This window comes from Tauraco erythrolophus, chromosome 7 (assembly GCF_009769465.1).
Source record: "Tauraco erythrolophus isolate bTauEry1 chromosome 7, bTauEry1.pri, whole genome shotgun sequence".
Lineage (NCBI taxonomy): Eukaryota > Metazoa > Chordata > Aves > Musophagiformes > Musophagidae > Tauraco > Tauraco erythrolophus.
Genome location: NC_141471.1, coordinates 19,075,996 through 19,100,162, shown reverse-complemented (window position 1 = coordinate 19,100,162; position 24,167 = coordinate 19,075,996). Strand labels below are relative to the sequence as shown.

The 24,167-nt window shown below is 38.8% G+C and overlaps 1 protein-coding gene across 3 annotated transcripts in view; it reads left to right on the top strand.

Annotated features, from left to right (window-relative positions):
• The window catches only part of MYO3A (myosin IIIA), a 121,696-nt gene that overhangs the window by 65,245 nt on the left and 32,284 nt on the right, over window positions 1-24,167 (top strand). For 2 of the 3 annotated variants that reach the window (XM_086614536.1, XM_086614535.1), the window contains exons 13-21: window positions 318-520; window positions 2,773-2,871; window positions 2,974-3,088; window positions 6,415-6,541; window positions 7,533-7,743; window positions 11,089-11,236; window positions 18,628-18,781; window positions 19,868-19,956; window positions 21,718-21,847. In XM_086614536.1, coding sequence (XP_086470662.1) covers window positions 318-520; window positions 2,773-2,871; window positions 2,974-3,088; window positions 6,415-6,541; window positions 7,533-7,743; window positions 11,089-11,236; window positions 18,628-18,781; window positions 19,868-19,956; window positions 21,718-21,847 — 1,276 coding nt within the window. Of the gene's footprint in view, window positions 1-317; window positions 521-2,772; window positions 2,872-2,973; window positions 3,089-6,414; window positions 6,542-7,532; window positions 7,744-11,088; window positions 11,237-18,627; window positions 18,782-19,867; window positions 19,957-21,717; window positions 21,848-21,964; window positions 22,136-24,167 lie in introns of all 3 variants that reach the window. The other variant, XM_086614534.1, reaches the window with a different exon arrangement.

Below are 24,167 nucleotides of genomic sequence, written 5' to 3'. Positions count from 1 at the left end.
TGCAGCGCAGCAGTAACAGGGATCATAAAAGCAAGCCAGCCATCTCAGTTCTGAACCACACAAATTGACTGGTTCTGGTGGCGTTGTTATCATTATGTGTGTTACCTCTTCCAGTCAGCCATTAGTTCTGCAGATTGCTGTATTCTGACAGGTTTCTTGATATATACATGCCTTTCTTTCCATATGATTCACATGGGAATGGCTGCTTTGATGATATCATGCTTCACGATACCAACTAGAAGAGGAAAGAAACACTTAAGAATTAATATATTTGAATGATTACCAATAATTTTAAGGCATATCTTTTTCATATCCAGGCCAATAACAGGACTCTACAGGAGAAGATCCTTCAGGTGAACAACCTCGTAGAAGCATTTGGGAATGCAGGCACTATCATCAATGATAACTCAAGTAGATTTGGAAAATACTTGGAAATGAAATTCACTTGTGGTGGCACTGTAGTAGGAGCTCAGATTTCAGAGTATCTCCTTGAAAAATCCAGAGTTGTCCACCAGGCAGTGTAAGTATAAAAATTATATTTTACCTAATTTGGATGTTACAGAGTAGGTCTAAAATGCAGGAAAATATCTTGGATCAAAACACAAAGATGAATAAGGTACTGGGATTTTTTCTTATAAATGATATATGAATAGCTTATAAATCTGTAACCTAGCTGAAAACTACTCTTGATTTTTCTTTTTTTCATTGCCTCCTGAGTTATTTAAACAAATCTCATAAAAGTGCGTATGTGATATATGAAGTGTATCAGAATGTGTAAAGAATTTAAAACTTTCTAATAGTTCAGTTATAAATTTCTTTGTGGAAGTTTGAAGTATTTTGTTAAGTATATCACTTGGATTTAATTCCTCTACACTTCCTCTCTTGTAGCTTTTTGCTTGTATGTTTGTTTGCAAAGTGCTCGTTTGCTATTTTGGAGCATGTAGTAGGATTTAGTTATAAAGGGTTATGGACCAAATGCAGAACAGATCCATCTCTCTCATGTGTGTATCTCATAATATACAATGACAGAAAAATTAAATGGCATTTCCAATTAATTTAAATTATTGACATTTATTTTCTATCCTAATACGTAGCACATCCAGATAAGAAATATTTTGACAACTCTATTTTTGCCATAATAACTATAGGAAAAACAGTTGCCTGTTGTAGATTTGTGACATGAAGAACATCTAAGTATCACTTTGAATGTTTCAATAAACAATTTAAAGTTAGAGGCAATTTTATGAAATGGTGGGGTTTTCCCTATTGTAACATAAGCACATAAACCGCTTTTTCAGAATAAAATCTTTTTTTTCCTTAAAATGCTATTTTTTTTTCATAACTTTTCATGGATTTGTTCTGTGTTTGTCAGTTTGTATTTATATTTAGCCACATGCTGAGACAGGAAGCAGGCAAACCATTTATGTGCCTCAAATGCTATTTAGGTAAGTGCTTGGATGTTTGCATTCACAAGAAGGTGCCACTGAACTGTTCAGAGTGAGAGCCACTATAGGAAGTTAAATTTTGAGGCGTGAACTTCCCAAGGGCGCCTGAAGCTGTTTGTGTCAAGCGTGCTCTCCCCTCTTTACTGAGGTCTTGGTGTGGCCTATCCCTACAGCTATGCCAGGGCAGAGAACTGGTATCAGGTATCTGCACTGCAGGGACAGTCTGTTCCACTTTTCTGGGAGAATGTGATTCCAACCTCACATAGAGAGATAGAGATGACTTTTTGCAGAAAACCAGTGACTGACTACCCAGAAAATGTGAGACTCAAGTTCCAGACCCACTTCAAGCCAAGGGAATTTGAACCTACAGGTTTCCCTACCTCTCCAAGGGAATACACAAACCATCAGGACACAGTGAGGTTTCAGAAGTCGTACGAAGTGTGGCTATGCAACCTAATAGTTAAGACACTGAGGGGGAAGATAATAGGGATCTGCTCCTGCGCCTTGAAATAATCTTGGTTTTTACTGCTCACTGTCCACAGTAAAATATGCAAACTATGTTGGCACCAAACTCTGATCTAGGTACCCCCATGCAACGAGGAGTGCACTGGGCTCTGATCCCATTTCACAGAAGGCTGTAATGGTGTTCCTGAGACACACGCTTCAGCTCATGCATGAACCAGGGGTTTGAACACAATTCCTTTTTGCCATTTCATAGTTATTGACTTGGCCATCTCAAGGTTCAGTGGTGGTTGGAAATTTCCACCTAAGCATCCGCTTCTTCCTCAAGGTGCACAGGACACTTGGATGTGCAAATAAACCTTCTGTCCTGGATTTCGGTGCCTAACTTTTAGACAAAGCATGCAAAGTCGTAAGGCCCTCTGCTGAATGTGTGCTTATGTGCTTTCTTGGTTCAGGGCTAAAGGACACAGCAAACATACTGGATTAAGTGAATGAGGAATGTACAGCTCTCTCATGGTCAACAGACTTTTTTAAAAACTGGAGGTTAAGCAGCCCATTTAGTGTGGGTGGGTGAGCAACATGCAAGATCTCACCCAGCATTGACCAACTGCATCAAAGGCAGAGCAGCATTTAGCTGCTTGTAGCACCAAGCAGCTGCCCTGGCAGCTTCAGAACAAACATGCAGTGGCACAGAAAGGGTGTTCGCTTCCCAGGAACTTGTGTAATAAAGCTTCTTTCAGAGCCCTCAGTCAGTTTGCATCAGCCTTGGCTGTTATTAAAATAACATTTAATAATAGCATGTATGTCATCACTAAATGTAACATAGGTACATTACTAAACCAGTTTGTTGTTTCTATTGTTTCAGAGGAGAGAAAAATTTCCATATTTTTTATTATATTTATGCTGGTCTTGCGGAAAAGAAAAAACTGGCACATTATAAACTGCCAGAATATAGACCTCCCAGGTAATGCAGTTTATTTTTATATAAATTGATTGCTAAGAAGTGCAGTGTTGTTGAGTTCTCACCTCATTTACATTCTAACTCCGTATCCGTCAACTCTTTCAGATATCTGCAAAATGATCATTTCAGAATAGTGCAAGATTTCATGAACAATAGCTTTTATAAGTCTCAGTTTGAATTAATTGAGCAGTGCTTCAAAGTCATAGGTTTTACACTGGAGGTGAGTGCTGATAACTCTCTTTTTTTGGTGAACTTTAATGGCTACCTTAATCAGGAAAAACTTACATAAGGCATTCAAATGATCTCCCTTGTTATTTTCTTCCTTTAGCAGTCGTGTGTTTATGGTTTAGGATATTGCATGGTCAACTTACTGTTATATTGCCACATTTAAATTTTTAAGTTTTCAAGGCATTGATAAACTAATAAAATGGTATTAGTCAACAAGACTTTGAAATCAGTGAACGTAGCACAGCTGAGTAATTGGGAAAAAATGCTTTTGCGAATTAAATGCATAGAAAATGATGTTGTAACTGTTTATTAGCCTATAATTTTAGGGCTGTGAATATGAGCCTCATCTTTGTTTTAAGACGAAGTCCATGGTGAGAGCTCTAAAAATTCATTGAGTTGATCTGAGTTTTGATGAACTCAATACATTTCCACAACTCCAGGGGCAAAGTTGAATGAAGTTTGAAGTGAGTCTTATCACTGAACATTAACTGAACCTGACTTTCTTTATGATCTCAGATCATTGCTCTGTTGGCCATTAAACCACTCTCCTCAGGCTGTCTTTGGTATAATTACAATAAGAAATGGGCCTCTGGATTTATAAAATAGGATGCAAGGGAAGGAAACCCCATCTTGCACCCTAGTTCTCTCTTCACAGGAGAAGTGGTGCGTCACAGCTGTAGTTTACTGCTGACTTTATTTATCACAAATGATAGTAGGAGTATGATCCATACAGTATCTGTGAAATATGGCACTAGTGCTGCAGAATGGATGTATGTTTTAATTTCTTTGAAAAAACTGCATGTTGTAAGGAGTTTTTCACAGAAAACTACTCACTTCAGTTGGTTATTTCTGGCTTCCCTCAGTGTAAATATTTGAATAGCTAGCAGAACAGATTTATTCGCCTATTCTATTCTTCCATACTCGTTTTGCATTAAGCCACAGCAGCAGCAGAGTTCACGGTCTCTTTTTCCTCTACATGCTTATTCACAACTGCACTTAGTAATATCACACCTGTAATATCACACATCTTTTCACACCCGTACTTTCACCTTTCCAGAAGCAGCACGGAAGGATATGCACAGTTCAGCACTGATAGCAGTTTTGCCACAGCACCGGAGACCTTGATAAGTCCTAATTTATACCATGAAAAGCAGCAAGTCTGTTTTTGTTCCCAGTTCTTTTGTTCACTTTGATGGATGGAATCAGTAATCTTGATCATCCAAAGGAGAAGGCCTTCCTTACATACTGAAGATCCAGTTAGAACTAGGTCACTGGACGCATTGTGCAGTTCTAGCATGTATCTTCACTTGATTAACTCAGCAAGCCACCGTGAGCTGATTCTGTAAAGATTTATCTGCCTGTATAGAACCCCCATAGTTTCAGAAGCAGGTTGAGTACCATAGGCAATCTGTGGTTACATGTGAGCCCCATCCGAGTTAGCCTGTCTTACATTCTCCACAGGATGAATTAGCCTGTCTGAGGCTGTGTTTGAAAGAGTGCAGGTTCAGAGAAGTCTTCTTCCCTCGCTCAGGTTTTGATATAGGATATACGGCAGAGGCAGTTTATTTTCAGTGAGAAAAAGATACTGCAAGATAGTGAGTTCCTTTTCTAAGTTCACTTTTCAGTAATTCAGCCTTAAGCTTTGCCATTCATCCCAGTACACAGAGGATGTTCTATATAAGCATGTTCCATGTTTTATTAGCAGAAAACCTTGGACAGAATATGTTCTCCGCTCCAATTAAAACTGAGATCTAAGCAAGGCTTTATTTCTTTTAAATTTGTTTTTAACTGACTGGCAGGCTTTAAGAGTAACTACTGTCATTACTCTTTGTCTTAAAATCACAGTTTTATTCTAGGCTGCATGTCCAAATTAATAGGAAAGGATCGCCTGAGGCGAACAATAGCTATGCTGTATGAGACAGATCAAGCCAGATTTCAAGCACACTGCAAAAGGGCACAAAAAAGTCAACAGCTATACATACTGTACAGCATAATGGCAGAAGTTAAGCTCCCCATTTTTTTGCATTTCATCTGTGTCCCTAAGCTTAAAATGAAAATTATTGCTTAAAATCTAGGTAAACTTTGCACCAATTATCCTGAGCATTATTTTTGAGATTGAGCTTGTCTAGTTTGTCTTGCTGTCACTGGAATAATTAATTTATTAACTGCTAGATTGACTTCTGAAAGTGTTGAAAACAAGATCAAGTATTCTAGAGCAATTAAGGACTTGTCTGAGTAAATGATGCCTAACATGGTACCAGCAAACTATTGAACAGTTAGGATAAAATGCTGTGCAATTATGAGAAGTCTATGGTTATAAAATACCAATGAGATTTACGAAACTGCTTCTTATAAAACTACTGTAAAACTTAAAAAACTGCTATTTATAAAATATAAGATAGTAAGTGCCTCAGAATAAATCGTATCACAGATTCATAGCTTAAAACCTGCTTTACAGAAACACCTCAGCATTTCTGAATAAAAAATACTCAGAGATAATCAAGTATACTGATAAACGTTCATAGTTCAGATGAAAATTCGCAGTTCAAATCTAAGTCAAACCTAGAATGAAAGCATTATTTCATTAATTGCAAATATGATTTTGTCATATATAAGTACTTAAAATCATTTACCTTATATATCCCTCCACTGACAAGACTAATATTAGCCCTTTTTCGAGGGATCTCTCTTCAGAAGCTGCTAAATAATTCGAGATATAAATATGTTTAAATAAAGTCCATACCACAGTGCTCTGGTGAGTACACAGTTCCTAAGTGCCATTTGCTTTGCCAAATTGGAGATTTGAGGTCTCATTCTTCTCCCAGTGAAACTTTTCCTGATGATGTTGGTGGGAGCTCTTGCAGTCCTATTATTGGGAGTACCTTTGTTTCCATGATTGAAGAAATATAGATGCAGATTTATTTATATTTTTGTTGATCTAGATATTACATTTTTAGACACCGTTATGCCTACAGACACAGTGAAGAGTGGATATAAATAGCCTCTGAATTCCTCCTGTGTCAGAGGATTATGCTCACCACTGTTTTGTGCTTCCCCTACTCCATGTCAATCCTGTCCTGTGGACAATTATAGAAGAGAGATGAGACTGTAGTTTGTCTTGCCCTCTTTGAGTGCCTTACACTTGAAGGACTATGCTGAGAAATGTTTTGCTAAAAGTTGTGGGCATGTGGCAGACGAGACAGAGACAGTGATTGTTCAAGTCTTCGGAAACAATGCACACATGTGTCCATTGCACAAACCAAAGTGACAAATCTATCTGGCTATTAATTATTGCATCTTTTTTAATATACTTTTCAGGAACTTGGAAGTGTGTATAGTGTCCTCGCTGCCATTTTAAATGTGGGTAACATTGAATTTTCTGCAGTGGTATCTGAACATATGATTGACAAGAGCAACATTTCCAATCCAGTAGCCCTTGAGAATTGTGAGTGTTTTTTCTTGATTTACGATTGTTTTCCTTTAGTGTTTTGATAGCAAATTTCTTTTGTTCCAAGAGAGTTATCAATGAAAACTGTATTGACATGGAAATTTTGCAAGAATAATTAAATGCTGAAGATAGATTAATTCCAAGCCCACCTGAATTCAAATGCAAAAAGAAAAAAATTTCCATGTTATGCACCTTATTTGACTAACCAGTTCACTGGCATTCAGGAAATATGACTAATACTGCAGATGCCACAAAAGAAAATATTTGGAATTTTTCCAAGGGTATTTGAACATTTGATGGAGAACCTCATTAACACATTGAATAGTTTTTTCCCACTTTCTTTCTCAAATATTCATTACTTGTTCCCCACATGTGCCTGTTGAGATATGGCTCACTAATTCTTTGGAAGGGATACCTAATATTATAGGCTGCCAGAAGGCAGAGGAGGGAAAGGGGCAAAGATTGTGAAGGAAGTTTCTTCTCTTTCTCAGTGATTACAAGTGGGGAAATAAAGTCTTCATGCTATCTTCTTAGGCATTTTCCTGTCATAGAAAGAAAAATATTGTGGACTGGTAAAGAAGCACCCCTTTTTTGAGAAAAAAGAGGACAGCGGTGGCTTATATGGATGGATTATAACAGAGAGGGATATTCACACCTCACAACTTACATACTCCTGACATAGTTACCTAGATTCCCTAGCATTTCTCCGTAGACCGTTTGGAGAAATAGCCCCCCTGATAAAAGCAATTTAGAACCTAAAGGCCTCTGCTTGAATCACTTACTCATTGACTGCAGTGGAAGTTAGGAAGGCTGGTGACTAAATTAGATACTGACAGTTGTTTGGCATGAACGCCCTCATTTGTCATAGTTCAAGACTTTGATTTACTCCTTACTCATAATACGTTGCACTTGCAGCTTTGATTTCAAAAACACGTATTTTTCCTTCCAAAATCTGCCTCTGAACTATGCCTGTGACCTTCCTTCCTAGGTGCGTCCTTGCTGTGCATTCAGGCAGATGAACTGCAAGAGGCTCTCACCTCTCACTGTGTAGTGACTCGAGGAGAAACAATTATTCGTCCCAACACTGTGGAAAAGGCCACCGATGTCAGAGACGCCATGGCCAAAGCACTGTACGGGCGCCTCTTTAGCTGGATAGTCAATCGCATCAACACTTTACTCAAACCTGACAAACATTTAAGGTAAAAGAAGCTTTTCCAGAATAAAGAGAGATCTTCTTGGGGGGGTAATATCATCTACCTTTTTGTTTATGACACCACCGTGTTAAAACCATGTTTTATCCTATTCATAGTATGCAGAGAAAATACAGTAGATATGGATAGCACAGGCGTCTGTTGTTTTCCTGTTAGACCTTTACTCATTTAATCCTTTGTACATTACACACTAACTACTTTTTCCTTTATACGTTTCCAGGGCCAACTTTCGACATTCACCTGTTGATTACGTAGGACAAATTCTGCTCTTACTTACACTGCTGGTGCTGTTGTTTCTGTGACTGCTGTTATGAGCATGGTTTCGTATATATGTGAGAGCAGTTTTGAAACACATTTACTGAGGTCAATGTCCACCTTTCCTTTACAAGGTGACAGAGACAATAAAGATACTGGGAATGAGGATATAACATATTTTGCAAATTAATCAACGAATAAATTATGTGACTTGCACTGTAGATCCTATAAGTCACGACCTTCTATGGCAGGTAGTAGCTGTGAAAAGGGGCAAACTTATAAATACCTGAAGAGGAATATCAGTTATAAATAGCTTTGGTTTGCACATCTGGATTTTCTGAATTTTTTTTTTTTAAACATCAGAGGAAGCCAAGGATGCAATCCTGAAATTTGTATAAACTTTCAAATATTTGGTTACAGCAGAGCAGCAATAAACAGAAATTTAATCGTAAGCGACAGGATAAAATTCATGATACGTGGGGTGGCACTGCTAGCCTGTGTGCTTCTCTCATGTGCCTGTTACAGAGCCCTTTTCAAATTGAATACCTATTATGCTGGTGAGGAAGTAGAAAGTTTGATCTGAAACGTTCACTATACCAAAAAAACCCCAAAACCCAGAAGTCTGCTTTGGTTTTGTGGTAGTAAAATAATTTGTGTTTGCTATTTTAATGTAATTAGCTCTGAGAGGGAACGGGGCAGACAGATTTCAGCAGTCTGTGCACCAAAAATGTAATTTCCAGACATAAAATAGTCACCAAATTCAGGTCAAAATCAACAAATACCTTTGATCTCTCCACAATGAAATGCTTCCATTTTTGAGATGGACTTCACAAAGAGGTTCAAGTACTATTCATGAGTATCTTGAGACTGATTCTTCGTATCCAATGTCCTAAAGTATTTATTAAAAAAAAAAAAAAAGAATTGGTTACAGAGAACACCTCAAAGAGATTTTATAGATAGAATGTGATTTATTTTTTTAATTTACCTAGGAAAAGACACTAATGTCAACTTCAGTTTGATATAAAATTATATCCTCATAATTTTTTTTGTTTCAACAAATAAATACAAATATTAAAACTTTTTTCCAGTTGCAGAAATGACCATGTATCTCTCAGAATGCCTTAGCTAAAATTTCGAACTGAAGATTTTACTAGTAGTACTTCTCTGGAACTTAATTGCTAATTTAAATTCATACCACACTGCAGTACTTAAAGTGGTTATTTAGATGCACAAAAGGTCTAGCTATTCATTCTTTTCACTTCCATGTTAAAATAAGCAGTTTTAATTGTTGTGAATAAATAATATGAAGAAATAATATTTAATGACAGCACTCTAATTTCAGGATGCTGGTGAGTAAAACCTGTTTTATTACAACAGAAATGAAAAGAGCTGCATGTTGTTTCTGTACTGTAGCCAACTTTTTACAACAGAATGATAACTAGCAAATATTAGTTTAAAAATAAAATTGTAAATTCTACATGGATTAAAAGGGGAAAAAATGAAGACTCAGGGAACTACAGGCCTGTCAGTCTTACCTCTGTGCCCGGCAAGATCATGGAGCAGATTCTCCTGGCAACTATGCTAAGGCACATGGGAAATAAGGGGGTGATTGGTGACAGCCAACATGGCTTCACTAAGGGCAAATTGTACCTGACAAATTTAGTGGCCTTCTATGATGGGGTTACAGTGTTGGTAGATAAGGGAAGAGCAACTGACATCATCTACCTGGACTTCTGCAAAGCATTTGACACTGTCCTGCATGATATCCTTGGAGAGCCATGGATTGACAGATGGACCACTTGGTGAAAAAGAAATTGGCTGGATGTTTGCGCTCAGACAGTTGCAGTCAATGTCTCAATGTCCAAGTGGAGACCAGTGATGAGTGGTGCTCCTCAAGGGTTGGTGTTGGGTCTGGTGCAGTTTAACATCTTTGTTGGTAATATGTCAGTGGGATCGAGTGCATCCTCAGCAAGTTTGCTGACGACACCAAGCTGTGTGGTGTTGTGGACACACTGGAGGGAAGAGATGCCATCCAGATGGACCTTGACAGGCTGGAGAAGTGGGCCTGTGAGAACCTTGTGAAGTTCAACAAGGCCAAGTGCAAGGTCCTGCACATGTGTCAGGGCAATCCCAAGCACAAGTACAGGCTGGGCAGAGAATGGATTGAGAGCTGCCCTGAGAAGGACTTGGGAGTGCTGGTTGATGAGAAGCTCAACATGAGCCGGCAATGTGCGCTTGCAGCCCAGAAAGCCAACCGTATCCTGGGCTGCATCAAAAGAAGCATGGCCAGCAGGTCAAGGGAAGTGATCCTGCCCCTCTACTGGAATACTGCATTCAGCTCTGGGGTCCTCAACATAAGAAGGACATGGAGCTGTTGGAGTGGGTCCAGAGGAGGGCCACGAAGATGATCCGAGGGCTGGAGCACCTTTCCTCTGAAGACAGGCTGAGAGAGTCGGGGTTGTTCAGCCTGGAGAAGAGAAAGCTCTGGGGACACCTTCTAGCAGCCTTCCAGTACTTAAAGGGGGCCTACAAGAAAGCTGGAGAGGGACTTTTTACAAGGGCGTGTAGTGAATAGGACACGGGCAATGGCTTTAAACTGAAAGAGAGGAGATTTAGATTAGATCTAAGGAAGAAATTCTTCCCTCTGTGAGTGGTGAGACGCTGGAACAGGTTGTCCAGAGAAGCTGTGGCTGCCCCATCCCTGGAAGTGTTCAAGGCCAGGTTGGATGAGGCTTTGAGCAACCTGATCTAGTGGAAGATGTCCTTGCCCATGGCAAGGGGAACTAGATGATCTTTAAGGCCTCTTCCAACCCAAACGATCTATGATTCTGTGATTATCAGTTGACTTGGTCATTATGTGATTCAGTGTGTCTGGTCTGCAAATACAGTCATCTTTGAATTGATGTTTATTTATTCTATTTCAAACAAAAATTGTTTTTTAAGAGATATCTGGATTAACAATTATCCTGTTTAACTTGCATACAGATTTGGCCTATTATTTCCTTTTGTGAAATAATAATAAAGCTAGTCAGTTTAAAATAAAGATGCAACAATAGAAAGTTTATTTAATCTTTGCAGTGGAAACGATGATGGTTTGAACATTGGAATTCTTGATATATTCGGCTTTGAGAATTTCAAAAAAAATTCTTTTGAACAACTCTGTATCAACATTGCCAATGAACAAATTCAGTTCTACTTCAATCAACATGTCTTTGCCTGGGAACAGGTATGTGTTGAATATTTTGATAAAGCTTTAATGTTGCTGAACATATAAAACCTTGTTTCAAGAAACTACATTGTTCCTTTTCCATAATAGGTTGTAAATTGCAGATTATGGCAAATGTTTTCTGAATATGTATTCTGTGAAGCAGTGCTTGCTATTTGCAAGTAAAATGCCTACATAAAATGCATTAAACTTGAAATGTACAGTATCTAAGCAACATAACGCAGTAATAATCAGTTTGATGCAAATGCAATGTTGTTTTCTTGAGGAATAAGGAGTGATGTAATGTGTGATTGTACAGTAAAAAAATAAATTAGTGGTAACATAATTCTTAAAGTGCAGTGTTCATAATAGCTTACTAATAAGCTTAATGAACACTGAAATTCCATTGTTAAAAACTGAAAATCTTGCAATTATTTTGTTCTTATTCAGGAACTAGATAATCTAAGCTAAATAATGATGGATTTAGTCTCAATAATTTGATGCAAAATAGAGAAAAGGAATAGAATTGTAATTATAAAAGTTTATGACATTGAAGAGGAGAGTGAAAAACCTCAAAAATATCATCTCAACTTTGTAAATAATTCTATGAGAATTAAATTAACCGTGTCTAAATCATTATTCAATATTGTTATTTAAAGAAATAGCATGTCCGGGAACAGAACATTAATCTTTCTGAAAATAAAAATATTCCAGAATTCTGTATGAGCAGAACAGTCAACACTCAAGTTTTAGGTGAAATAATACTTTCTTTTTTTAATTGAAATTATTGGGGTTTATGATCCATAGACCAAAATACTGAATACTAATTTTGATTATTAGTAGAAAAAGAGTATTTTGTCAGTTTTAATCACCATTTATTTTAAGGATGAAACAGATACAAGTTTAGAATATGTACATGCATATGTCAATCTAGAAGTGTATGTATCTATGTGTAAAATGAAATTTTTTATATGGGTCAATGTTTTATCCCGTTTCCAATTCAGGAAATGCTGTCTTGCAGTTTTAGGCCTTGCAGTTGTTCTTATATATTTATGAGAGATTCTCAGTCACAAGTATTTCCTTGTCTTTAATACCATCTAAAAGTCAGAGAGAAATTAGCCTACTATAGTTACTTAGATGTCTTCTTTCTTATGTCAAAGTGCATTAATTCACACAAAAAGAGCAATTGGCTACTGCTGTTTTAACAGCTGGAAATGGAAATAGCACAGACTGAAGGACTGTTATTTATTCCAGTCAAATCCAGGCACTGCCTACGTCCCTTGGACTTGTGTATGTCCACTTTGCTCAAACGTTCCCTAACTTTATCCTCCTCCACTGAGGGTGCGTCTCCCTTGCTCCAGGCTTTCCCTCTCTCTCAGGGACCTGGAATTATCAGTCAAGACCAAGGCAAAGAAGGCATCAAGTATTACAGCCTTTCCCATGTCATCTACACCTGTTCATCAGCAGGCCCACGTTTTCCCTGGTTGCCTTTTTGCTGCTGGTGGATCTGCCTTGGCTTTTCTAACTCTATCCCTGTACACCCAAATATTGTCTTAATATTCTTTCTCTTTTTTAATTAGACTTGGGACTTGTTCAGTGTAATCTGCCTTTACTTCTTTCTAGATATCCTAACACAGAACATTTTGGCCAGACCCGCATTAATACAGAGATTTGTGGTGTCACCATCTAGTAGGAACAGTTCATTCTCCTGCACGCGCCCTGCTGCAGCGAGATCAGGGTGGTTATGTTGCTAACGATAAGATGAGGGGGAAAATGAACTTCTGATTTTGGCAATATACGGTTTACCCATTTCTCCTTGTAGGAAATCAGTATGACAATTGCAGAACTTACGGAAAGGGAAGGTGATCTTTATTTACAGTATCCCTGTTGATTTTACTCACTCACGCTCATTCTCTGATAGATTTCATTGACTCACACCCACAAAGAAAGCACCAGGATGTGTGCATTCAAATGGTCTGGCCAGGATCATTTGTGAGCAACACAGAGAATAAGGGACACCAGCTAGCCAGACTTCATCGTGTCTCTTAGACTGTTCTTGCCAGAATAGTTTTTGGACAGGTCTCCTACACCCTTTAACAATCAGCAGTTGTTACAAGATTCTTTGCCTCAGAACCTAACTTATTTCAGCCTCTGTAATCTTTAGGCAAGTTCAGTATCTGGTTTTGCTGGTTTGGAATATATACATCATTATGCCTATGGTCTGTTTTGTTGGTGGGCTTGTAGGAAAAGGAAAGGCATTTGTGATGTGCTGTAACCTTGCAGTTATCCTCCTGTTGACAGATTCTGAGGGTGTTCCACTCACTGGCTGTCTGTGTTTTTATGCAAGTGAAAGCTTTCTGGTCTTGATGTGAACAACACTTTCCTCAATTTTACTGCTGTGAACAAATGCTCTCATTCAAATCACAGGCCATTCCTCTAAGAGTCTTTCTTCTGGTGCTTATACACACATTTCCACTCATATTTCATTCATATCAGTCCTGATATTGCTATTACAAGTGTCTGCATCCTGCCTGTAATCTGATCAAGATGTCTACTTTAATTTACATAACACCATTGCACCGGATTATATCAAACTTCATTATATTATCTTGTAGCAGTTTTCCAAGATATTACTATGGCAGTGCCGAATGAGCTATATGGATTAAGTTCATGCAAGTGTGGGTGTAAATTCACCCCTGCTTTCAGAACCAGTAAATGACAAATGTATTATTCTGCATTACAACCCAATGGCATGGGATGATTTGCAGTATGATTCATAGTCGTTATAAGACATTACTTTTCACTTATCTATAATGTGGCTGTTCCAGCTTTACATCACAAGGACAGTCTAGGAGAAAGCAGGTGGCTTCAGAATCTTTTCTGTTCACTGTAAGGATTCTCCCGCATTAGCACCAGTTAGCACCAGTGAAGTACTTTAATTGTAAATACAAGCCCTCCCTGCAGACAAATAAGAGAAAGCTGTTTGCAGGAAAATATAAAATACAATTCTTAAATTTTCTATACATGGAAAATATTTTCAAAATCATATGACTGAAATTAAAAGTTCAGCAGATCATTGTTCTTGTTGATGATACCAAGTATCACTTATGTGAAAGTAGGATGACCCCTGCCCTTTGCTGATATATGCCCTTTGATGTTTACCTGACTTTACACACATGTAAGGGTTAGTGTCTTGTGACACTAGAAGACAGGAATCATGTTTAGAAGGCTGATGTCAGCAGTCACTGAGACCTTTACACTGACTTTTCATTAGCCCAAGCTGACTGTCATGCCAATGGAGCTATCCTGTTTCTGGGGACCCAGGCTAGTATCTCTCCGCAGCCCTGTGCAATACCAGACAGACGTGTCGGATTTCTCTGTGCTATCTCAGAAATCTCTAACATGCCACTGCTTTGCACCCAGTAGAGCTAACCAAGAAGACTGGGGAATTTAATTTCTTTTGTACTTCCCCCAAGAGAAGTAAAACTCACAGGTACATTATTTCTTCATTTCTTTCCCTGTTTTGCCCAGTTAAATTCCATACCGCATGCGATTAGATGAAATTTGACATATCTGGTGGGAAGTAAGGCCTAAATCAATTCATTATAGTCTAGTTCTGAATTAACTCACATCAACCTAATAAGTAGTGATTATATAACTAGGGAAGGTGAGTAATTTTTTGGCAACTTGAGCAATGAAGCCAAAGAGTAAATGAACTCGTAAGGCTAAATTGTACTTTCAGTGTTGTAGCTGACATTTTTAGCATTTTCAGTGGTTTCTTTTCTGTATCTGAATCTGAAAAGTGTTCACTTTTGCTTTCCTTGGAAGTGTGGCCTACAAAAACATGGCCTCAGAAGGGATAGGAATAGTAGGAAGGAACAGTGGTACTATCACCTGTAGTTCAGAGTGTCTGTTACAGCAGTGTCTGCATGCCAACGTGGAGAACTCAAGGCAAAATTAAAGAAGTTTATTCTTTATTGTTGACTTAATGTTGGCATTTAAGAATGAAGGCTTTTAGGGCTGAATGCCTTCTTCTTTCCCTAATTTAACAGAAAGGCTGAAGTGGGGAGCATAGTTTAAGCTAAAGCTAGTTTAGATTCCCAACAGTCAATGAAGACAAGTAGATACATCTCTTTCTCTACGGGCTGGGTCGAAACATGGGCTCTCAACTTAGTGACTTCTTTTATGTGTCTCTAGTTAAGTGGAATGAATGCTGGCACAAGCTTTCGTTAGATTAATATTAAGCAAAGCACAACTTTTGCACTTTCAGTCCTGCCTTTCAAGGTGTTTCTCTTACATGTAAGGTACTGATGTAAGTTAATTCTCTGTCAGCTCCATGATCTGCCGGTAATATTGAACAGCAAGACGACAACATTTATTTCTCATTTGTGATTCTTTCATAAAAAGCAAAAGGTGTAATGTCAGATACCTAAAATATTTTGAAAAATGGCAAGTTTACTGTCAATTGGAAGGGTGCTACTTTTTGCATTAAACACATGCAATGTTTATTTTACATTCATATTACAATTTAATTTTCTACTTTAAACTGGAAAGGGTTCATTCTGAATAAGGCTCCAGTGTTCCCATTTAAACCAAAGCATCTTCTCAGCAAAATGCTGTTACTTTTTTTTTTTAATTAAACATGAAGACCATTTCCTAATGCATTTAATAATTCTATTCTTATTAAGTGAAACCAGGTTGCACAAGCTGATATTACCTACATTTGATCACAGACAAGAGACCATGCAATACTGAGATGAGATAGGAGCCCAAGTATTAGTGTAACTCAGTTATTCCTTTTGACATCCCATCCATAGGAATACTTTCTAGTGGATTATGCTTTAGACTTTCAATGAGCACGTCCTATTTTAAGGAGCTTTCTTGTCACAAAACATCATGGGGGATTACAGAATGCTGTAGCTGATTCAGCTTATTAATTCAAGTAAGATCTATTTCATTGCAGTTTTATGATGTGCATCTTTAAGGCTTTTATCCTTGCTGCTTGTATCCTAATAATATGGTTGAAGACCAGCACTGTATAAGAAAATGTAATATGATATCTTATTTTTGAGCCATCTGTCACACCGGTGCCTGGAAGACTTGGTTGTCAACCATCATCCAGGAGCCCATGGGAAGCGATGGCATGAACTCCTTCCATATCATACTGGGCAGACAGCAGCATAACCGAAATCATCGGGGCTGACACACTCTCAGTTGTCAAGGTGCAGACACAAAAGACCAAGTGGTCACGTACACTGCAGGCTTGGAGGTCAGGCCCCTTGCACTGAGTGGGCAGGAAGGGAAGCAGATGTTGCTGTTACGGTGTAGTACAGCTATTACAGACCTCCCTTCAGTTTCAAGGAGAACTCTTTTATCAGCTCTCTAAACCAGCCTCTCTCACAAGCATTCGAAGTTGAATAAGTTAATCATTAGATAGGTTGCCTGTGAGAGCTTGTTTGAGGATGTCTGTCACAGAAACACTCTTCTCTGCTAGATTCATCCTGAGCAATCTCTTCCCTTTTCCCCCTTGATAAGCGTACTCTTTATAATCCTAAGCAGTAACAGCTGGTTTCATGAACGTAACATCTGTGTGTCAGTACAGCCGTAGCCCTCAGTTAAGCTGCCTCTACTTTGGTGTTATCTTTGGCAGATAACATGGAGTCATTCCCTTCCTGCCACTAGCTCTTACAGGTATATAATTAACTTCTTGCCTATATCAGTGATACATTTATTACTCTCCTGTCTTGTCCTGCTACTCAGGTCATTGATTAAAATAAAAAGCAAAACTCCACCTGTCCACTGCTCCAGGGGAGATGTGAATGAAGTTGATGTTACGTGTCTGAGCCCTCATGGGGCTGTAGGAGAGATTCTTACTGCCTACACCCTTGTATGGGCATATAAACTGAGCCATAACCTATCCTTAGAGTGAGGAGTGTCCTGGGAAATTGGATCAATCTCTACAGTGGAAGGGTTTAGGTATATTTTCGGCGTTCTCTTTCAAATGGATCGGCAGATTTATTTATTTGGGCCTGTATTTCCAAGATAGTGTTGTTTTATTCATTTTGCTGTTTCTTTCTGGCTTAGAGATGGAGACGTATGAGGTCTAATAACGTGTGCTTTCCTGTTGTATGTGGCAGTTAACGCCTTTTTGAAGCACTCACTGTATTGCCACCTTCACTCACTCCTGACTATCATTCAGAGTCAAGTGAATGACACATAAGGAGAGGTCTTTCAGGGTTAGAGGTCTTTGAACTCATTAATATTAGCCATCATTCATGTTTATGGCACTCTTCTCACAATGAATTCAGGATAGCACAACTGTGATGTTAACACTATACATTAACACAACACTTTTATAAAGTCCTGTCCTTTGGAAGAGGCATGATTTTTAAAGTATATCAAAAGGCTTAATTATGTGTTTCATAGTGTAGGGAGCAGCCAGTCTGCACAGGACTGAACTGTGCAGTGGATAACTGCTATTGCGTTACCTAATACAGGTGAAAATAATGGAGGGAGGCAGTCCCTAGGGCATCTTTCTCTTGGTAAATCTATGGCTGTCCTCTGCCTTGCTGAAGGATTAAAGAAAGTCATTCTTGTATTCTTCAGCTGTAATTTAAATTATTTTCAAGGTAAAACCATCACAACACACTGTGGACACAGCGTTTGTTATCAGGTTTTTCTCAGTCTGGTAGGAATCCAAAGATATTTGCAGTCTTCAAGAAACAAACAAACAAACAAACAAACACACACAAAAAACCCGACCAGCTTGTCTATTTTTTTTTTTTGATCTTGCTGAATACCTTTCCCTAGTTCATTAAAAGGAGCAAAAATGTTGTAGAGGCCAACCAGAGACAATTTATTTAATTTTTAGAAAGTATATACACCATTCTTTAATTATTAGAAAGTGTGTGCACCATTCTTCTCCACATAAGAACTTTTCCAGGTGTTTGAGGAATGAGATCAAACAAGTGAGGCCTCTGTAATCTGTAGTTTTGTGAATCTTGGCTGCTGTACATCAGATAGATCTGCGCAACAAATTAGGAGTGCAAATGTAGCTCTAAAGGACTAAGAAATATTTTTTACATTGAAGATCAAGGAAGTAAATAGACACTGAGGTCTCCTTCTGCAAACACTATATCTTCAATTCTGTTTCCTTAATTCTTGCATATTCCTGGAAAGCATCTTACTTTACCAAAGTAAGCACTTGCATATCCAAAGACAAGTTAAAATCTATAGCCTGACAGTGTGATACATCCCAACTGACATTTGCTCCTGCAAAACCTTGATGTCTCTAGCCCCAGGGCATTCTTTTTCAATATAGTTTTATTTTGCTACAATTGAGAGTTTGTGAGTTATTTTTTGAAGTAGTTCTGTATACATAGACAAAACATGCCTTCTGCTGCTTGTTATAGAATGAATACCTGTATGAAGGTGTTGATGCAAGAGTTATAGAATATGAGGACAACAGACCCCTCTTAGATATGTTTCTGCAGAAACCAATGGGTTTATTGTCCCTGCTGGATGAGGAAAGTCGATTCCCGCAAGCAACAGATCAGACACTTGTAGGTAAGTATATGGTTAATTGCACAGTTTTGCAGGCTGTCTCTCTGTTAGATTTCTGTTTGGTGTGTCCAGTGTAGGCTATATGCTAGTTATGGTTTTTTGCCAGCCCATGTTCCAGTGTCACAGTATGTTTGAGGGAGGCATGCATGCGGGGATGGATGCATCTCGAAATTGATAGAGAAACATCAAGAGTATAAAGGAACCTAAGCTGCTGATCCAGGTTTTGAATTCTCCTGCCTTCAGGAATTTTTAGCTTCAGGGCTGGAAAGATAAAGATCAAATTGACTTAAAACTCTAGACTCATATACCAAGAACACTGCCTTCGAAGCTGAGTTATGTTCAGCTCTTGAGATTTTTGGTGAGCCATATCCGGACAAGAATTTTGGTACTTTTTAAGGGTAATGGCTGCAAACGTACCTCAGCACCTTTCAGTAAATTGTTTGCTTTTTTTTTTTTCTATTCAGAAGTTAAAATTAATTAAAACACCTAAATACATTGTATTTCAGATCCTGAATATTTCAGTGCTGCTAAGTAGTTGCAATTACTGTTAATTTAGTTATTTCAGTGGGGTTTCTGTGCAGATAAAACCTTGGTTTACTCATTTTTGAATGGGCAGTGTCAGATGAGAGTTTTAACGAATACCAAATCTAGTAACATCCAGTAACAATGCCCATGCTAAAGCAATTATATGGGCTTGTTGTCTTTCTGTTCTCATACTTTACAGTCTACAATACAGAGGCCGTCAATCAATTGGTAGATGTTTCCTCACAATTCCCCAAGGAATCCTTAGGAAGGATTACTACACTGTTTCATATATGAAGATCGAAAGCTTAGAAACCCAAGTGATTTTCTGAGATCACACAGAAAAAAAAATGGTACAAAGTAACTGATTCAAGAGCACCCATATTCTCTATCCAGTGCCTTTTGTTTCAAGACCATTATGGTATCTTTGTACTTAAAAAACATCAGAGTCTGTTTTGTGCCTCTGTGTTGTCTGAGAAGTCAGGCAATATCCTTAGAGGGATCCAGCTTGAGAAGACAATTACTGTGCAGTAACCCCAGTAAGATAATCTATGTTTTTCCTTTCAGAAAAATTTGAAGATAATTTGAAGTCAAAATATTTTTGGAGACCCAAAAGAGTAGATCTAACCTTTGGGATTTATCATTATGCAGGAAAGGTAAGAGACCTAATGATATATTAGTTGGGGATTGTGTAACGGTAGGGCTGGAAGGAAATGGAAGAGGTCAACTGGGTTGATTCTCAACCTTCATCTATTCAGGCCTGACATGGAAGTGTTGGCAGTGCCTTACACATCAAAAGTAAATTGAAAAGTTATTTTCCCTCACAAAAAAAAACAATAGCAGGAGTGTATTTTCCTTAAATGTCACCAGTGTACAGTCACTGACTGTAAAACAAAAAATAACCATTACATAATTACATAATGCAACTCGGTGCTCTTTCCCTTCGTTCCTCAAAGTCCTGTGCCATTCTTGTTCCCACTGCTTCGAATCAGAATCTAGCTCCGTTCCTTATCCTACCTCATACACCCATCAGCCTAACTTCTTGATTCTGTACTTTGTCATTGGCCAGATAGCTAGTGTAAGCCCTACTTTCTGCTTCATTTGGTGAGGGCTGTCTTGCTCTCCTGTTCAAGGTGACTTGCTACACATGCCTTTCAAACTCAGGAGGAGTTGCTGATGCACTGCAGCAAGATGCCACTGGTCACCTGAACTTTGCCTTGTGAAAGCAGGAGCTCCCACCTCCTTTTGAGCTCGTTTAAACCGGTATGGAGCGGGCATTGCCGTCTCTCATGGGAAACTATGTTGGGTCTTTGCAGTGCTGGAGCAGCTGGCCTGGAAAGAGGCAACATACTGCCTATCAGTTGACGGAAAATAACTTGTCCCTTGTGTAGGACAGACAGCTACAAAAGGCCTGCAGTAACTCCTCTGAACCTTGTCTCCAGCTGAATTACAGTTTACCAGCATAGCATATCTCATTGGTGAGAAGCAGAGAGCCAGCTCTCCCTGTACCATTCCTGATACTAGCTGCTGAAGACAGGGGTTCCACCAGTGCCCCATCAGTCCTTTCCAGTGTTCAACAAGATTTTTCATTAGGAAGCTTCTCCTGCTGTCTAACATATCTCCATTGCTGTAATTTAAGTTCATTTCTCCTAGTCCTTTTACTGTGGAACTGGAGAAAAATTTATTTCCTCTTCCTCTACAAGCCTTTTTTTGTAATTGAAGACTCTTACTGAGTTGTTTTGGAGGATTTTTTCTAAATTGGATATGCCAACATCTTCTACCCTTCTTCACAGGCCTGGTTTTCTTGTGAGTCCTTTACAGCATCATCGAGATAGAGTTCTGAAGGTATATTCTGAGTTAGTTACACCATTCCTGGAATTTTTAGAGAGATTTCAATTGCTAATATGCAGTTTGTGATTTTGAAAACTTCCTCTGCAATTAATACAGAGATCTCTAGGAAGAGTGATAAGTCCTGGGTCCAGTACAACATGATATGAATGGGACAGAAAGATTGTACAATCATATGGGTAATCCTGTGTGATGTGGTTGAAATCAAGTGCATTGTTAATTGTGCATTTACACGTGTACTGATGTAAAGGAGGACTACAATACACTTGTCCTAATGATAAATCCACACTACCTAAAACTCATGTTAACATATCTGCATTAGGGAAAATAAATGTCTCAAGCTACTTTGGAATGATGGATTTGCTTTTAGTGATCTGCATCATAATGATTCTCAGTATTGAAAAGTTAGAACTTTCAGGGATCAAAAGAAAGACTGTAAGCAAGAGTGAGTCTGGTGGCTGAAAAACCATTTATGTATCTGGATACATTAAAAGCCACATGCCAGAGTGCTTAAGTTTGCAATCACTTTTCAAAAGCCCATAAGATGCATAAATTCACCTTTTAAACAGGTTCTATATAATGCAAGCGGATTCCTAGCCAAAAATAGAGATACTCTGCCAGCCGATATTGTGCTGCTACTGCGATCATCTGAAAACAATCTGACACGACAGTTGGTAACCCATCCTCTTACAAAAACAGGTATTGCTGTTGTGGTAATCTTACTCTTCTCTAGCCTTCGTGATGATCACTGCTAGGTTTCATATGACCATTTGTTGATGACAGTATACACTTTGTGGCTTAACTTTCCAACCCTAGAATCTATACAGAATGGAGCCCCAGCCATCTCAAGCTGCAGGGGAGGGAATGGTCTGGTCAAGTGCCAAGGAAGTGGTAGAGGCTTCTTTCAGGGTCCTCTCTTCAGGGTAGGGGAGCAAGACAGGGAGTGGAGAGCATCCCTTGAGTTGAGGACTGAACAGAAAGGATCAGGTAAGTCACTGGCCTTTTTCGGAAAGGGCATATATAAATTGCCTGGTTTGTCTCAGTGCAATTTTTCTCTAACATAGTAGAGAACCAAGTTTGGGGCTCCTAACGTCTGCTGCAACGAGTGAGAGAGACTCCTCTATTCCCCCAGTCTTTTAGTCCTTTACAATAGGTTACTGATGGGGTCCCAGTAGTGAGCCCTTCCTCAGAGAGTTCAGAAGTTGGGGTGGAGGAATATGACTGGCTCTACAGAAATTACTTGTTAAGTTGCACCTTAGTAGAACCAGGTTCTTGCCCACCTGGGTTAGGATGATGGGTAAGTCACCTTACAACCAGCTTGTTACTGTGTTGTGTTACTCTCTGTGGGATGGCATTGACACCATACAAAAAGTACTTTACAACATTACTTGCTTGTACAACTACATGGGAGAGGCACTTGTAGTAGAACAGAAAAGCTACGTTAGAAAAGCCTAATGGAAATTTCTCTAAAATGTTATCGTAGCTTACAGAAACTGAGGTTTTGGCAAAGCTCCTCTTCTTCACAAAGGGAGCTTTGCTGATGGAATGCAAAATTTGATCTTGAAGGTATATTTTGAGTCAGTGTTCTTGGGAAAACACTGAGCTCAATGTCCTTGCCTGAACTTTTCGACTTGTTGATATCTGTTAAGATACTAAACTATAATTTCTGTAGAGCCAAAGTCAGGGCTCAAATGGTCCCAAGAACTGATCCCAAGTCTTATGTAATGTTTGCAAGATAACTGAAAGTTATTTTAGTCATCTTGTTAAATATTATGAAACATGGTGTGTAGCCTTTCAAAACTGACCCAAACCATCCAGCTATAGCCAATCTAACTAAAAGTTAGATTTCTGATCTAAATAACTTATCTAGAATCAGTGGAAATGTAGAGGTTTAGCCGGAGTCCAACCAATCCTACCTATCTCAGGTGTTTCTCTTAGGATGGGATATATCTCCTCTGAAGGTGCCTCTCTCCACTGAATACAGCAGGGAACCCAGTAGACACCTCACTTTCAGATAGCTAAAGTTGGGTGTGAGTAATCCTCTCTCTTTCCTTCCCACTCTGTGATATACAGCTAAGCCCGAGGGAGGTTTAGCCCTTGATGTCATCACATAATACATGCTGCATTAGCTCAGCCTACCTTATATTTGAAGCTGTTTATCCAACTTTTACCCATGTCTTACTGGTAGTAGCTGAGCACAGAGAGCTTACAAGCTCTCCCAGTGAAGAGCAAGATTCCAGAGGTGTTATGTTATTAGTAGAAGCACTGGCAGCATGCAGCAATGGATGAGGTTTATCAACATAGAGTGACATGATGGAAGGCTCAGCAGAATTTTCATTATTTCTTTAGAAGACCAGTGTCTATGTAAACCGCTCCAATGCATCTAGTCCTTCAAGTCATCATAATAAAGGTATTAATTAAGAATTCCAAGGTTAGAGCCTTAAGACTATGTCTATGCTAGTAAACCAAACAGGGCCAGTGAACAGTAGCTGAAACACTCCCACAGGAGCCCATTCTGATTAATTGTTAGCATGCCTCCCTGGGACAGTTTTGGACCATGTCTAGCAGTCTCCCAGAAATATCCAGGCATACTTCAGGAGAAAGCACAGGCCAGCAATGGTTTCCAACAAGCTCTGTGGAAAGACACAACATGGTTTTTTTTAACCAGGAGGTTAAAAGAGTAGTGAAATATAGAGTTTAGCTATATATGCTAGAGTCATGCCATGTCACTTGCCCTCAGGGCCAGACAAGGGTGCTAACACTTTTTTTTAAACTAGTATACATGTAGGCTTAGAACTAGAATAGTGCAGTAACATCCTTAGGGTAAAACCACATGGATGCTCTAAGATGTATATTTCTTACCTTCTGCAGCAGTTTGCTTATTTATTTTTTTGCTCTAGTAGGTGACATAAGTGCTGAAGGAGGAAAATTCAGCCCATGTTCCATCTTCATGCAACTTCTTCAGAGCTTGTTCCATCCCAAGGGTAAAAGGGGAAATGAGGACAAAAAAAATCAACGA